We start from the raw sequence: 17859 nt of genomic DNA, 5'->3' as shown, positions 1-17859 counted from the left end.
CATGTTCTAGACCACCCTGAGCAAGACCACAAACAAACAAACACACCCAAGCAAAACAAAAGTAAAAGCAAGATGTGGGTATGTGGAAACTGAGGCTGAATGCCTGATTGTAGGCTGTCAGATATGATGTGATAGATATGTCATTCATATATCATCACCGGTATGGTATGTGACATAAGGTTCTGAACAAGCAGAATTAGGAAAATGCAGGTCTTTCAACTCTGTTTCTCATGAGCACACAAGCAGGGTGCTAATTTCCTTTGTAACAAAAAGGTCAACTAAAACTGTACATGTGTGGCTAACCTTCGGTATTAAGATTGGTTTCCAATGAATACACGGCACATTTGAAGATTAGCATCTGTTAAATCTACAAAAGAATGGGCTAGTTAGGCCATTTTCACCCATGTTCATAATTCTCTTTGCTCATAGCCATCTGTGCCCCATGACACAGTCTTATCAAAGAGATGATATATTATTTTAGTAAGTTGCTATTATTTGGTTTTGTAAGTTAAATTTCATACAGAAAAGAGCTCTTTAGGTTCTTGAGATTGCCCAGTGCAATTCAGGTGAATTCAGGCTATTGAATTTTTGCTGTTTCCCAGCAGCTTTGCAGAGCCATTCCGTTTCAGAGATGGTATTGCATGGATTAGGACCCCCAACCTGACAGTTTGCTCTGCAGTTATTATTATTATTATTATTGTTGTTGTTGTTGTCTGTACTTGTGCATGGGAATCAGAGCACAGGTTTTGGGAGTCTGTAAGTCATGGATTTCAGGAATCAGACTGAAGGTCAGGTCTTCTAGCTTGCCTGACAGGCTTTTTTTTTTTTTTTAACTGCTCAGTCATTTCACTGTTTCTTGGGAATCTTCCAAGATCCTTTATTTATTCAGTTTGTAGGATGGACCCGGTAGGGATCCCTGATTTCACAGCAAACAGTAGGCACCTGGCTCCTATGGAGTATGTGCAGTCCCTTGAGTGTACCCTGTAAAATGGCTGTTCCTCTCATAGGTGAGGGAACTGCTTGGGATAGTTCCAGGTCAGGTAGCGTTACAGCAGGAGTCTTCCTACTATGGTAAAAGAGCGATTACAGGTCAGTAAAATCAGTATTGCCTCAGGTTTCAGTTTAACTGATCTGTGATTTCATCATTTCTTTTTGCCTAACGTCTCCTTTCATGTTTTTCAGTAGCTAGCAGCAAAGTTAATGCATCTGTACTTCATTTTATCTTGGGTTATCTGGGGACACTGAGTGCTCTCAGAAGGCAGAGGACAGCAAAGGATGTGACTACTGCTGCCCTAGCTTGGTAATTGGTCCCTAAAAACCACTGCCAAGCCTCTGCCTCTGTATTGTTTTCTTTTTGGAAAAATTAGGTAACAAATTAATTCTATCCAATTTCTGATAAAATGCATTTTATTTTTCATTCTATTTTAATACAGGGGTTCCTACTATAACTTGGAATTTTATGCCTTTTCTGTTTCTTTTTGGTAAATAATTAGAAATATTACAAACACTGACTTTGTTACATGTCCTGTAGAAGCTCTTTCCCAGCTCCCTTCCTTCCGGTGCGGTTTGTGTGTGTGTGAGGGGGAGGGTTCACATTTGTGTGCGTATGTGCGTATGTGGGCATATACTGGAGGATGGCAGTGGTATCACTCCTCAAACATTGTATGCCCCCCCCTTTTTTTTCTAGAGACAAGGTCTTAGAACTTGCCAAGGAGGTTAGGCTGGCTGGCCCCTGACCCCCGGTCTGGAATAACAGTTATGCCTCATCAGACCTTGCTTTGTTTTGAATGTGGGTTCTGATAATTGAAATTATAACTTTACTGAGTCCCCAGACTTCATTAATTAATTAATTATCAATTTATAGACAGATGTTTGCCATATCCCATGCTGCCCTGGAACTCATGAACTTCTCCCTCTATCTCCCAAGATGATCCAAGTGCCAGGATTACAGGTGTGAGCCACCACACCCACCTAAGAGACATTTTCAAATACTCTGCATCACTCCCTAACTAAAAATAATGTTTACGAGGGTTAAGTGTATTCTGTCTGGTTCGTACAGTGCTTTTATTATCATCAATATCTTTTGTGATGGTGTGAGTTTCCCAAGTAAGAATGGTCAATGGTCAGGAAGCATTCAGCAGCATTCTTGGTGACATTTTTGTCATACAGCAGGACCAGCACAAAGAACAACAGCCAAATTAAATCAGGTGGCTTGAACAGATTTTTGTTATCCTTTTGCAAAAATACAATCTCTGCCTCATAAAAGGCAGTTGTTACTTAATGAGTATTCCAGCTCACTCACATGAGTGGCTTTGTCTGACCAGATTATTGCTGTGTCAGCGATTAGGAACTAATAACATGCTTCCATCCTGTGTTAATGACGCACGATGCTGGGAGATGTTCAAGTACAGACAGATGTTTAGGAACATCACTGCTTCCCCTTGGTTATTGATTGATTCCAGGATCCATTCCTGATTAGAATGCAAGATGCTTGCTTTTATATTTGGGGTTTAGTTACCAGATCTTGTCAGAGAAAGACAAGCAATGAGCCAGGGATGTAGACAGTGCTAGGGCGTCTTCTGCATGTGTTTGATCTGTTACCCCTGGCTCCAGTTCCTGGCCTCAGTGACACACTGTCCCTCTGCTTCTCATTCAAGGTTTGCTTAGTACAGAGCTTGCAGCTGACCAAAGTGGGTTTAGCAGAAGTCTAGTTAGTGGTTTCCATAGAACATGTGATTTTGTTGATGCTCTGAGGCTTGGACCCTCATGCCGGTAAGGTAAATAATCTACCAGTGGACTATGTCCCCAGCCCAAGCTTATCGGTTTACCTTTTCTTTTTCCTTTGTGTCAGTTGCTCTGATTGAACCCAGGATGAAATACACTTTCCCAGCCCCCAGGGCTTTTATCTTAAATGGATGGCATGGCTGATGCCATGGCTAACATAATTTTAATGGAAGTAAGAGAGGAATTGTGCTTTTCATTTCTGTCTGTGTTGATATGTAGTGTGTGTATGTGTTCATGTTTGTTTGTACATGTGTATTCGAATGCTTATGGAGGCAGATTTCTCTGTTATGAAGCCCTGGCTCTCCTGGAACTCTCTATGTAGACCAGGCTGGCCTTGAACTCATCTGCTCTGCTTCCTGAGTGTGGAATTAAAGGCTTTGCCATCATACCTGGCCTTCACCTTGTTTTTCGAGGCAGAGGTCTGTCATTGAACCTGCAGCTCATTGATTGAGCTAGGCTGGCTGGGCAACGACTCTGTGGATCTGCCTGTCTCTGCTGCCCTGTCTCCAGCATGGGGTTACAGATAGGCCACTGTGCCTAGTTCTACATGAATACCCAGGATCTGAACTCAAGTCCTCATGTTTGCGTGACAGCTACTTTACCAACTGAGCCATCTACTCAGTCCTCTGAATTGTGTTTTCAAATAATGAAAATGACATTTTTGAACCTAGAATTTGTTCAGATAGCCCTGTGCTTATTTCCTAAGACAGTGGGCTTACAACTCAGTAGGAAGGCTGGGTTTAAAACATACTGTTTGATTATTTTCGTCTTTACTTCTTTTTGGTGTGTTCATGCTCTCTCTCTCTCTCTCTCTCTCTCTCTCTCTCTCTCTCTCTCTCTCTCTCTCTCTCTGTGTGTGTGTGTGAGTGTACATGTTTGCTTGTTACAGAACTTTCTTAGAAGCTGAAGTGAACCTGTAACTTCTTCCCCTTAATTATAGGACCTGAACACTGATAGGACAACAAATTACTATCTTGCGCCCCCTAGTGGAATTGTAACCCTACTTCAGAGTTTGAGACTACTGTCTTGATGGTCTTAGCTTTGAAAAATGAAGTGTTTTTTCAGGTTTGTTTTCCAAGGCTTCAAAGAAAGAAAGAAAGAAAAAAGGAGGGAAGGAGGGAGGGGAGTAGAAAGGGAGGAAGGGAGAAAGAAAGGAAGGGAGGAAGGAAGGGAGGAAGGTACGTACTGCACTGGGATGAAAGGGCCATGAGTAGGACAAGTGGATTTCTGCTGAACCTTTACTTTTTTTCATGTTTGCTGCAGAGCTCACAATGGCCATCAAATATAAGGAGCCTGCTGCTCTGCTGTCCTTATCGGCCAAGTGTTGTCACCTTGGCAGTCAGTCACTTCTAAATGTGACAGGCCTCCCTTTCAGGAAAGATGGAGTGGATGGAAGTTGAGGACAAGTCCCATCCAAATGTGTTTGTCTTGTGCTACTGGGAAACTAGGCTGGGAAGTGTCCAGCTGTCTTCTGAGTCTACTCAGGGGCCAGCGCCAGTATTCACAGTTCATGGCAAGCATTGCCAATATATAGCTGCTAAGGTGCAAAGAAAATTCTAGTAATAGAAGTGGGGATGACTGCTCCGTCTCTTAAAATTCTCCCTTTCCCCTGTTTTTTTTTTTTTAAACAATTTGACCCTTGTTATGAGTGAGCTTGTTGAATTCTGCACAGCCCAGTCTCATATTATCCTTGTATTAAAGTGTGCAGAGTTTTAAAAGGAATATGGTAGTTTCTCCCTGTCTGCAGGGGATGTATTCCTCAAAACCCAGTGAGTGCCTGAAACAGTGGACAGTGTGTATTATGCTTTTTAACCAGGTATATAGACACCCCCTTATGATAACATTTGATTCACAGATTAACGGTAACAATCAGTAATCAAAGAAAGCAGTCATACCATGATAAAATCGCCATCACCACTACTGTTGTGCTTTGGGGCCATTGATAAGTAAGGGGTACTTGAGTACAGTGGCAGTTGATCTCATAGCTGTGGTGGCACCTGAGTGACCAATGGGCGCGTTTGCAGAGTGGGAGGTATCTGTAAGTGAGTTAACACATGCCTCTATGCATATATGTCCAAGCATAGATATGTATTCTCACAGTGCATAAACGTGTGGTTGTGCATGTGCAGATGTGTATATTTCAGAGCATCACTGGAGGACAAAAATCTCAGCTCTTCCTGTGGAAACCAGCAGATCCATGTCTGACCAAGCGTTACAAAGCGGCTCTCAGCATGGCTGGGCCCAGGGCACTGGGAAGCTTGACACACCTCCATGTGCTTAGAGACTGCTCTGGCCTCTTTCCCTGGCAGCTGTGGCCAGGAGCCTCTCTTTGAGAACATTCCAATCATTACTTGGAGCCTTGCCTCCCTTGAGGAGCACAGAGGCCTTAATGAGTCCTGCAGAGGATTTTTCTGCATTCCTTGTGCTCCTGAGTGAGAGGCCCTGTGCAGCTCACTGTGTCCTGGTGCAGTAATGACTGGGTTGGGCTTGCATCTTAGAATCTGAACTTGTCAGCTGTTTTGTGACCTCTGTTGATTTAACAGGACAGTCCTCCAGGCTCTGCCTCTACACATTGTCTTATGGCTGTTGATTGTTTTTCCCCTTGAGATTCATTTAGGCAGAAACTCACCCAACAGTGTTTTGCTGAGAGCCCAGAAGGCAGAAGGATGTGAAAAGATGACTATGATTCTGCTGGTGACTTGGTTAACAGGAAGGCAGCAGGAAAGAGAAGAGGCTCTCTGTCTCTGTAGAGTCACCAGCTATGACTGGACCAGTAGAAAACTTGCCTTGTTTTTTAGAACCATCTTTTTTTGGGTGTATAGTTGTTGACAAATTGAAAAGCTGTCCCTACACCTTGGCACATAGTAGGACTGAGAGATAAGTGGGTAGGAAAGAGATGTTTTTCCATTTATCCTTCTTTATCCCACATGCCATTCCCCAGTTAGTGATGGTTTCTGGCTGACAGGTTCTATGCATAGCCACCCCTTTGCATACTTTCTCTTTAGGATGGAGTACCCTTCCTTCTCCACTCAATTGTTAAGGGGCCTTCTTCCAGGGTCTTTGGATACCCGGTCGTTACCTCCCTCTTACCCCACAGAGCTCACTGCCCTTGCAGCTAGGTCTTTATCACATTTTATAACTCCTTCAGCTGTGTAATGGGTTCTTCTTTGCCCCGTCTCCTACCTTGTTCGTTAACTAGTTTTGGTTATATCTTATTTATGGATGTAACCATCATAAACCAGTCAGTGCCTGTTGGCTAAAGCTATGGAAGTATCTGGGAATGATTGCAAGGTGTTTTCAAAGACTGGTCAACAAGTGTTTCAGTCATAACCTCCTCTATAAAGGCCTTGTCTTAGAGGTGAGGGCAATCTGGCTGCAGGATCTGTCATGCCATTGATTGCCAGGGTTGATTCAGCTGGTCTGGCTTGCGAGGTAGGCATCCTCTCCTTTCCTCACTGCTCTCTGTGCATCCCTCCCAAAGCTGTGCATTTGGATGGATGAGGACATAGGACCAGTCTTCTGTTGAGGGTACAGGAGTAGCTGTGAACCTCCCAGTAAGCTCTCAAGGGCCCCGTCTCCAGTGACTTTCAGAGTTAACTTTAACATTTGTGTTGTGGGTGAAGAGGTTTAACAGGCGCTGACTATAGAAATCCTGCATTTGGTAGTATCATCAACAGGGACTTTAAGGGTTTATCACAAACACTTTGAATTGTGGGAGATTTTCTTACTCTGCTGTATTTTAGTGCATAGCCCCCAGACAGTGGCTATGTGTCTCAGCTTCCAGGTTGTATTGGAGTTATTTCTTTATGTGACTATCTCCCCCACTAGACTCCTGGTGGATGTAGCCTGGGTCTTATTTATCTTTGCCTGCTCATCAGCAATTCTTGAATAAACCTAGAGGGAACAAATCTCCTTCCTGCTATCTACATGAGAATGGAAATCTACATATTAGTAATGGTCCTAAATCTCAGACTCTTGGTTTTTTTTTTTTTTTTGCAGCCACCACTGGTCCAAGCCATCTTCAGCGGTGATCCAGAGGAGATCCGCACGCTCATCCACAAGACTGAAGATGTGAACGCATTGGTAAGAGATGCTCTGGTTGAGCAGGTTCTCTTCGGGGATAAGCTGTTGACATTTCCTATGCTGTGGGCTCCTGAAGTAAATAATTAGAACCCTGGGCTGCTTGTTAGGCTATTGTTTTAAAAACCCATGCAATGAAACTCTAGGGTTAGACCAAGTCAGTTAATTGAAATATAGTTGTGCTTGCCTAGGACACACCAGGCCTGGGTTGGACCCCCAGCACTGTGCAAAAAAGAAAAAAAAATTAGGATGCAGTAATATGCATGCTTAAAATGGCTTTATTCTAATCAATTTATAAGCGAAGACATCATACAGTAGTTTAAGGAACCATGTAAGCACTTCCCCAGCTGCAAATGCTATTCATCTCTGTGAACTTTTATACAGTCAGAAAGACTGCTCTGAAGCTGAGGGTTTTACACTTTCCCTGTCACTCACCTTCCCACCACAGAAAAAGTGAAAAATATGACTGAGTTGAGGCAAGTTGCAGGGAAAAAGCCACTGTATATTCCGTCTATATACTTCTTAAGATACAGTGACAGATCTGACAGTGAGCACAGTCTAGAGTAGAATTACGAGCACGCCGACAGCAGCTACGCCTGTGGTTTGCTGCACAGATCCACAAGGAAAGGATCCCGGCCCCTATTAAGAAGGCAGTGAGAGGGAGGATATAGCATTGTTCTTTTCTGATGTGCTTCACCTTGGCTCTCTAATGAAGTTTGGCAGACTGGGCCAGCAGATATGAAAACCTTTGATTTTTTTTTTTTTCAGTGACTGAAAAGAGATGAGGAGAGTAACAATTTTTGACAAGAGCAGTTGCTAGGAGGTGGAAGCTTGAGTGTCCACAGACGTCGTGGCCATCCATCGTGCACACACTATCTGTCCTGCTTTCACACTACACTCACTGAGCCGAGGTGTTGGGCAAAGCCAGACCCACTCACGCTCTGCCCTTTATAGAAGCCTGCTGGTTCTTGTTCTGAGGAGTTCATGAACCTGGGGTGAACCACTGAACTCAGTTTCGCTTATGCCCTCTCTGAAGTTGTCTAAACCATGGGTGTGCTTGAACACCAGGCACATCATATTTTCCTGAGAAAAGGGTCGAGGTATTTCACTGAATTCCAAAAAGGCCCAAGGCACATCCGCCAAAAGATTAACACCCACACCATATCTGCAAAGCTTCCATAAAATAAGTCACCTACACTAAACAAAGGGAAAAGGCTTTAGTCAAGAATTGTCCCTTTTGGTAGTTTCCTAGAGTTTGGCCTAACAAGCAGTTAGGCGTAGGACATGCTGCTAATTCGTTTAACATAATCTGATTATCAGAGTGCTCAGGTCCTAGGGGACAGTCCTCTTGAAAGTTTAGTGTTCAGAAGAAAAGACAGGGAGAGTCAAGTACATCTTCTGTGCAAGCAGGACTTTGCTCCGGGCGATAATCCATCTCTGAGGTGGTATCTCTATCAGATCTGCTGGCGGCTCTCTTTGAGCAGCCTTTGTTCGGAGGCAGCACAGACAGGTGTGGCTCTCTGGAAAGCCTTTGGCAGTTTCTCCCCAGTTGGCAGAGAAAACAACAGGGCAATGTTTGAGATGTGTTTTTTGCAATGTAAGCCGGGATAAAGTCAGGGACAGAGGACTTGCTGGGCATTGGTCCAGGGACCTTGGGGTGTGACCAGGAGGCTATGAAGCAACTTCCCTGTCAAGAGCTTTGACATCACAGGAATTTGCCCATACTATTTGGTGGCTGTGGGCCAAGCCCCAGCAAGCCTAAGGCAAGGTTACTACCTTTTCCTAATGGTCACAAGCAAGCAGAACTTTTATTTAGCTGCACCTCAGGAAATTGTACTGACCTCTGAATGGCCTTTGTTTCTTTTTGGAAAAGTAACAAGCATTGCTGATTGGTACAAATTGCTTGAATTGTGTCCAGCTGTCACTGAGTTAGCTAGGTTTAGCTCTGGTAACACGGAGATCTCTGATGAATGTTTGAAATAGGGAGCTTAGTTCTCTCAGCAACAGATGACGAGAGTGTTCCCGTTTTACATGGAGTCCCAGGGATGGATGTGTGGTTTCTGTAGTCACTATTAGGGTCATCTGGTGTCTGTCTGAATAAAGGAGCTTAGATGGAAAGTGTGGAAAGGTTTTCACAGGTCTGGTGACAAATGCATTTAAATGTGAAGGAAGGAGCGTGTGGGTGAGTCACACCTGTTACTTGAGGTAACACTGGTCATCTTCCCTCTTTACACTTTGCTTTCCTCTCTGACCACACTTAATCCATTATGCTGGGGATGTGCCTTTTCTTTCCTGATATTTTCACCGTGTTTTTTCTTTCCCACCCAGTATAGTCTTTGATGAACCCCGAGTTCTTTAGCTGTATGTGGACCACTCTTTGATTAGTTGATCCTGATAGAGAAATCAGTGCCATCCAGACTGGCCTCTCTGTGCTTCTCCAAACTTGATTTCTTATCCCTAGATTCATGGATCCTACCCTTCCATCTATACTGAGTTTCTTAATTGTGTGATTTCCTCCTCTTTTTCGACTTCTGTGCTCCAGCCTCATCTGCCCTTCCATTCCTACTGAGGTTTCTGCTAAGTTACCCTAATTCCTTCTTCCCGCCTGATGTCTTCATTACCCTCTCCCTGGCTTGGAAGAGACTGCCACGGCCTTTTCTGTCTTTCTGATCACTTTGGACACCTCCTTGATTTAGTTGTGCATGTGTCATAGGTTCAGGAAAGTGTGTGCTTGGCAGCCTAGCCATGCTTCCATTCCTTCTCTTTTGCTCTGTTACCCTTGTGGTCCTTGCAACACACTGAGAGAATCCGTCAGCCCCTATCGCTTGATGTTGAGCTACCCTGTGATGGCCCATGTTTTATTTTTTCCAAACTGGGCAGATCATTGAGCCAGAGAAAGCAACTGGTCTGACAGGGCTCAGTTGGGAGGTGGATGTTCTGTTTGGAAGGCTGAGAGAATGTAGACTGATTTGAGGAACGTGTGGCATGTCAGGACAACCACTCTGTTGCCTCTACTGTGAGTAGTGTATCAGAGCCTAGAAATGTGGGATGACTGCTGTATAGTATAAGATGTCCGTGTAAACTGATCCAGAAGTGGCTGATCACTAGGAATGTTTTAGAAATTTCCACTGGAATAACCACACTGAGCTTATGGTAGAGAATAGCATCTCAATTTACAACTTTAGAATTCCAGACTTGAGAGGCTATGGAATCAGACTTGGAATTCAATAATGACATACTTCAGGGTCATGTTACAGCACCCTGACGCCATGAGGATGATCTTACTCTGCCTCACAGCAGCCAGGACAGAGACAAATTGGGGCCTGTCCATGGTGAGTGTGGAAGTGGGGAAGGCGGCTAAGAAAGTGGAGATGCTCTAGACTCAGGACAGGAACCTGCTACACACAGCTGGTGAGCACAGTTGCATTAAACCAGAACAGACTTGTCATTATGGCAGGTGGTTGTGAGCTATAGAAATTAAAATTTCAGCCCCAAAGATAAGAAATTTTAGATGGGGCGGTCTATAGAAGTAGTGATCTGTCTTCATGGATGAGGTCCCTGAAAGGCCATTACACAGAGCTCCCAAAGCTGATGACTGGTGGGGACACAGATAGCCCCACCCCCGTGCTGTGCCCTCGGCTAACAGTAGTAATTCACAGCACTGTTCTCCCTACCCCCATTTTAGTGTTAGAGATACAGACTATTACATTTTACCTTCATGTACGTTATGACTCCTTCCCTGCCTGATGTAGGCTCACAGAGCCTTGTCTTCCAACTGTGAAAGATGGCTTTTCCAACATTCGTGACTCCTAAGTGATACCAAACGTGAGGTATTTATTTCTCGTTAAAAAAAGAGCCACTAATAGAAACACATGGTCATTATTATATCAAATACAATTAGCAAAGATTCTTCAATATTATTTAATACTCAGTATATACTGATTAGTAGTCTCAAACAGTTCATTTGTCCCCAATTTATTTTGATTTATCTATTTTATATAAAAAAATTTTGTTAGCCACACCATATTTATTATTTGCAATAAAGTTTGACTTAAGTATACTGATGCACTTTGCTTTACCTTCTCTATTCCGCAATAGGAGGGACTCACATGTGATTGTAACTGGGATTCATCTTAAGTTAAAAGCAAAGAACTTACAGTAAGCAAAGGGGAAGAAATCATTAGTGCTCAGTTTTGGCTCCAGGAAATAATTTAGGTGGTGAAAGATTGTTAATCTCCAGATGCAAATGAGAGAGAAGGAAACTGCCATTTTTCAAGCAGGAGCTTTATAAAGAATAAGACAAATAAGCAGTTGTGAGCTTGTGATTTATCTGGGCATCTGCTGGAGTAGATTTCTTTAAACATCCACACAGGAGCAATTTGATGATTCAGTGGTACAGAATACTGACTATTCCTCCGGAGGATCCAGGTTCTAGTCCCACCACCCACATGACAGCTCACAACCATCTGTAACTCAATTTCCAGGGCATCTGATGCTCTCTTCTGGATTCTGCGGGCACCAAGTACATGCATGGTGCATAGACACCCATGCAGACAAAACACTTAAACAATAAAATAAATTTTCAAAATAAATTTACTTCATGAGGGCAAACACATGTCTCTCCCTAAGGAATTTGGAATATGATCACTTTGCCATGCTTTAAAAAGTTTTCTTGGCCTGATTCTCCCATGTTGACTTCCCCCAAATGTTGGCATAGATCTATAGATTCTGTAGCCTAGTTTCCCATATTTCTGGACCTTTGTCTATTTTTCTCATTTATAGATATACCATACTTCCTTTTCCTTTTTTAGTAAAAGATTTGATAAAGGACTGAAGCTCTGAGATGTATATCAGTAAAGAGTCTTGGGCAACCTACAAATTAGATGAAATGAGAAACTTCAAAAGTAAGGAAGCTAGCTGCAGGCAAGGTTGGCAATTCACCTCTGTCCATAATGGAGGGCATCATCAGTGAGGTGATGAGTCACTTAGCCCTTTGGAGTGCTGTGTAGTGATGACGGTGCATGCAGTATAACTGGACTTTAAATAGATTTAAGGAGAGAACACAAGAAATCCCTAATGTGTTAAATGTTGGTTCCAGCATTGGTCATGCCAAAGAAGATACCTGTGTGGGCCAAATCCAGCCTGCATGCTTTTTGTTAACTGTGGATGGGAGCAGCAGATAACCAGGTGTTAAGGCTTCTCTGGTCACTATGAGAGCAGTGTCAATGCTGTGGTCTTCATGCCGAACACTGGTAATCTAGGGACAGCAATGTCTGTGCTCTTCAAGCGTGCATACCACTTACAACAGTACCATCTACCCCCTGAAAAAGCTTTTGTATTGACTGTTTTATGCTTATAAATTGCCCACATCAGCACACACACACACAAGCCAACAAACCAGGATCTGCAATTGTTAATTTTTGTTCTAAAGGTCTGACTTTTCAGTTGACCGTCTGTGTATGTCTGTGTGGGTAAGTACAGATGGTATTTCAGTGCATAGCATTTGAGACCCACAGTGACTTGCAGAGTGCTGTTCTTTTTTGTTACACAAGGGTTCTTCTCTCTTGAATGCCTGTTGCATATGGAGGTCATGAGGGCACTGAATCCCCTGGAACTGTAGTTACAGATGGTTATAAGCCACGAAGTATGCTCTGGGAACTGAGCCTGGATCCTCTGCAAGAGAGGTATGCTGCCCTCATTCCCAGAGCCATCTCTTCGCCCTAGATTAATTTCTTATGAAAGATGTCTGCATTAGTCAGGGTTTCCTAGAGGAACAAAATTGATAGAATGAATATACATGGGATTTATTAGAATCTTTACAGACTGTGGTCCAGCTAGTCCAGCAATGGCTGTCTACCAATGAGAAAAATTCAAGAACCTAGTAGTTGTTCAGTACATGAGGCTGGATGTCAGAATCCTAAAGAAGCAGGCTCTGGTGCCAGTGAAGGAATGGACTCACCAGTGAGAGTGAGAGCTAGCAGGTGAAGAGCAAGCTTCCTTCTTCTGTGTCCTTTATGTAGGCTGTCGCCAGATGGTGTGACCCGAGTAAAGATAGGTCTTCCGCCTTGAAAGATCTGCTTTTGTGATTGATCATCCCATTTCAGATGATCCAACCAAGAAAAATCCTTCACAGGTGTACCCAGCACACAGGTTGTAGTTAACTCCAGATGCAGTCAAGTGGACAACCAGGAATAGCCATCACAATGTCAAACACTATTCAGTGAGTAACCCTGCATCCACCCCTAACATTAACATTTTGCCAAATTTACTTTAAAAATAATGCAAGTTTTAGATCTCAACATTCTCCCCCACATGGACATGTGCTCTGTATCGTTCATGTCTCCCAGGAAAAGGGTATTCACTAAAGGGTGAATTTCACCCAGAAAGCGCATCGGATGTCCACAAACATAAATATAGGTAGACTAGGAGATGCTGAGGGAGATTTTGTCACCATCACTCTGAACAATGACTCAGAAGACCCTGGCCAAATGTGATACTTTCTAGAAAGATCACATCAGTGACCCTGTTTTGCATTTTGTAAAAGTCCATTTGGGGGCTGTGGTATGGACCTCTTGTTTCTAAAGATGGTCAGACTTCAGCCTTATCCCAATTTAAAAATTGGTCTTCCTCATGTAAATTATTATGTTTGATGAGTGCCATTTCCTTATTAAACTTAAGTATTTAAAGGAAGATAAATGATCTACTCACCCATGGATAGTTCACTCCATTTAATCTGTAGATACTAAGGGAGCATCTGCTGTGTTCCATGCATGTCAGGTGCCACTACAGGACGTGGCCCCTGCCCTCCTGGATTACAGTATGCAGAGCACCAGTACACCAATAGATGTGGCTGTGTTCTGTGGGGGAACCTCCTATGAGGCCAGGTCTCAGAGCAATGGTCACTGCTGTTGGAACAATGTCTGATGAGGGTGTAGGGACAACTGAAGAACTTGTAAGTCTTCCCACTACCTCTATTAGCCACCTTCTTTAAGTCATTAAGAATGGTAATATTAGGAACAGAATGCTAGCAAGATTAAATTATAATCTGGGCAATTGTCTTATACTAAATGTGCTAAAATGTCATTAGAAAATTAATTTTATTGAATATTTTCAAAATAGGCTCTTTTTTTTTTCAGTGCAGTAATAGGTTCACAGGAAAATTAGGCAAAAAGTAGTGACAGCATCCATATAGCCCTTGTCATCCACATGCACAGCCCCTTACTGCCAACACTTTTACCCGGTGATGAATTTGTTACAGTCAATAAGCCTCCACATGTCACATGATCATCACCTGAAGTATGTAATCAACCTTAGCACTATCTTAATGTGCAATCTATGGCTTTCCACACAAATGTATGATGACACATATTCCTAATGATGGTATTAGATAGAATAGTTCAGTGATGGTGAGATGGTTCAGTAGGTAGAGGCTCTTGTCACCAAGCTTAGTGTCCTGTGTCCAATCCTTGGGACCTGTATGGTGGAAAGAGAGAACTGACTCCCCAAGTTGTCACATATGAGCCATTGTACTTGGGCTCCCCTATACACATACACATATAAAAATATAAGTGAAAAAGAATTTAGATTAGTTTACTAAAAATCCTGTGCTCTGGGGGTCTGGTGACATGACTCAGTGGGTGGAAACAATTACTGGGCTGCAGGTCTGATAAGTTGAGTTCAGTCCTCAGAATCTACAACAGAAGGAGAGAACCACTCCTAAAAGTTGACTTCTGACTTACACACACACACACACACACAGAGAGAGAGAGAGAGAGAGAGAGTAAAAAAATATGTTCCCCTTATTCATCTTTCTTTCCTTGCCTTAAGGAATTTCTTGTTTTATTTTGTTGAATTTTTAAAACATATAACCTGAGTAAGAACATACTGCCTGAAATGCAAAGTTGAGCCACCCCAAAGCCTCCCTAAATAGATATTCTGGATTCACCAGAGACTTAGTGATAACTTCTTTGGCCTCCCTAAATAGATATTCTGGATTCACCAGAGACTTAGTGATAACTTCTTTGGCCATTTTTGCCTCTATGAAATGGACAATTGCCCAAATCTTACATTGGTGTTTGTGGCATTAGATCCTCCTACACCTTCCTAGCTTGTTGGTTCCAAATCATCCTCTCCTCTGGCTACAGATCATCAGAAGCTCCCCCAGATCTGCCCTCTGTACCCCTGCAGGCTGAAGGGCCTCTGTGCTCCAGATGTCTGGTTACAGTGCAAACAGTCCTATTTGCTTTTAGGGAAGCAAATGTTTTCTGTGTTCAGCTGAGCCTGTAAAATCTCATTAAGGAGCCAATCATTAGCCCTGATTAAGTAAACACTGCGTGTTTGGTATGAATATTTTAACTTCCTCTTCCCAAGCTGGCTTAGCGTTCTCTAGGTTACTGATTGTCATCTGGGAACAATAATTTTTCAGTCACCTGTACAGTTCGCAACTCCATCATCGGGAATCTCCACCCACTCTATTAAACGGGGGGCCTGGATGGGAATTGGTTCTCTGCAACTCCATTAGAATGGTCTGAGGAGGGGTTTCCCTGCCACTCACTCCATACAGGAGACTTGAAACGTTGCTAGAAATGGCCCTTCAGCTCATAATCGCTATAGTCTCCATTCTTCCCTGTTTCTCTTTATAAACGTTTCAGGCTTTCACAAAGGTCACAAAGGCCAGAGTTCTTTTTTTTTTTTACTTTCAAATCTAAGATCACAAGAGATGAAGATGTATGGAATCACTGCACTGACTCATCATTAGCTCAGCTGTGTTAACGTGCTCTGGGCGCAATGACCTGGAATGGTGCCGAGGTTTCCCTAAAGAGGAGTGCACCATGGCAGTATTTTCCAAGTGTGTTTCTCAGAATGAGTTTCCCTCCCAAGAGGGGAGAAGAGGTAATTCATAAGCCAAATAATTTGGAAAGCTCCTGTACCTCATGCTTTAGTGATTTTTAACACATTACTGTATGAAAGACTAAGATTCCTGTCCACTGGACATCAGCTTAACATGGTGCTTTGCAAGGCATCTGACTTCTCATTCTTCTCTACCAATTGTCTTTGTCACTTTTAATGGGAGACTAACCAACAGACCAACCAACAGACGACCCCCAAACCTCCAGAATAGTCTCTGTCATTGTTTCTTGAACTTCAGTGTGCAACAGAATCTTAGAGTGCACATTAATACAGGCTGATGGCCGTCACCCCAGGGTTTCTCATCTGGCATGTCCCAGGAGGGGCCCGAGGGTCTGCGCTTCTAATGAGTTTCCAGGGGCTGCTAGCACTGCTGTTTGGAGACCACACTTTGAGGACTGGCTCATGGTCAGACTGGCAATAAATAGAGCAGAGGCTCTGATGAGTGAATAGGGGCCCTCTGCTGTGTGATGTGCAAGTCAGAATACTCGTTTGGCGTCAGGTGCAATTTCCATGCACTGTGCTAGGTACTGGGGATGCCTTGGTGCAGAATGTAGGCTGGTTGCTGTCTTCAGAAGCCTGCAGTGTAGTGGGGAGATAGAGAAGGTGGGTCAATTGGTACTTATAAAGTAAGACGCCTACTGAGAAGGAAGCTAATGGTGAGCTACGAGTCCCACTTAAAGAGACAGTAAAGGTCTTTGTAGCAGTAGAGACAAGACCAGCCATGAGAAGCTGGACATCTTGAGAAGACTGGAAACTTCTTCAGGTTTGATAAAGATATGAGCAAGAACTCTGAAGTGGGATGGTAGGGGTGGGGGGGGGGTGTTGTGCTGCCTTGCACATTGGATTTGTTGTATGTGTGGCGGGAGGGCAGGGGATACACACACTGTTTCTCTGGAGGTGTGGAGACAGGTCACTTGAGGTTAGATGACAGGTCAGAGGTGAAGGAAAAGGAAGAGCTAGTTGCCAAGTGTGGCACCTGGCCTGAGATGCAGAGTGGAGGAGGAGTGACAAATGACATCAGGAGTCACTTTGTTTCTAAAAGAAGACAGAACCAAAGACTAGCTTTTCAGGGGGCAGTGAAGTGGCCATTATTCTGCAAATACAGTAATTGGCTGTTTGTTGGGCAAGGGGTAGAGTTTAATAAATGTTCTTGTTGACAGAGTTCCCTCTATAGTGGATATCAGTGACCGCCTGGTTGCCTTGCTTTAGAAAATAAATAAAGCCATTGAACAGTAAACAGAACATATCTTTCTGTGATAACAGAGAACTTCAGGATCTCAGAGACTGGCAGTTGCGCATAACAAGCACAAAACAGCTACTCAATTGTGTTCGCAGCTTGTCTGGTTAGGAATCCTGGCAGGGCACAGTGGGGGTAGCCTTTGCTGGTTCAGGACATCTGGGATTAGTTGGAAAGACTTATTAGCTTGGATGACTTGACATCCAGTAATTTGGGGGCTTTTCACTCACGAATCTTTAAGTGTGAGCATGGCTTCTTTATGTGGTGGGGCTTTCTCTGCAGTGCAGCCACAGTGTAGCTGAAGTTCTAACATGGCAACTCAAGGATCATGGATGAGCAACTTTGCAAAGATCTCAGATCTCTGAGTGATGTAGGACAGGTAGCCAGACTCAGTCATGGAGTCCCTGCTGAGAAGATGTTGCCGGGCTTAGCATGCTCTCTGGCAAGAGGTGACTCTTTGAGAAGAAGACCCAAAATGAAAAGGATGAGTTGTACAGTTGGTGTTAAATCACGTGTTAAAGACTATCTTTACCCTGGAGCCAATTATGTGATTAATAACTTTTCCAATCTCTTCTACTTGCCCAGCTCTCAGGAGTGAAGCCACCAATCCTAGTTCATGCTATTAGATAATCAGAGGATGTTCCTAAACCAGGGCATGAAAGAACAGGCTTGACCTGCTCACAGGTTGCCCCCAAGGCTTGTCCTTATACACTCTGGTGGGCTTTCTCCCTGAAGTAACAGCACAGTGGTAGACATTATTCTTGATGAGGGACATCTTGGATGGATGCAGACACCAGTCTGCATTAGTTGATCCAGACCTAAAATAAGATCCTTGATCTAGGTAGTAG

General features: G+C 43.5%; 1 protein-coding gene across 4 annotated transcripts in view; it reads left to right on the top strand.

Moving 5' to 3' along the window:
* The window catches only part of Ankrd44 (ankyrin repeat domain 44), a 255233-nt gene that overhangs the window by 84404 nt on the left and 152970 nt on the right, over nucleotides 1-17859 (top strand). For all 4 annotated transcript variants that reach the window (XM_051190211.1, XM_051190209.1, XM_051190210.1 and 1 more), the window contains exon 2: nucleotides 6784-6867. In XM_051190211.1, the coding sequence (XP_051046168.1) occupies nucleotides 6784-6867 (84 nt within the window). The remainder of the gene's footprint in view (nucleotides 1-6783; nucleotides 6868-17859) is intronic.

Source organism: Phodopus roborovskii, unplaced genomic scaffold (genome assembly GCF_943737965.1).
Source record: "Phodopus roborovskii unplaced genomic scaffold, PHOROB, whole genome shotgun sequence".
Taxonomy (NCBI): domain Eukaryota; kingdom Metazoa; phylum Chordata; class Mammalia; order Rodentia; family Cricetidae; genus Phodopus; species Phodopus roborovskii.
This window is presented reverse-complemented; position numbering and strand designations above follow the sequence as displayed.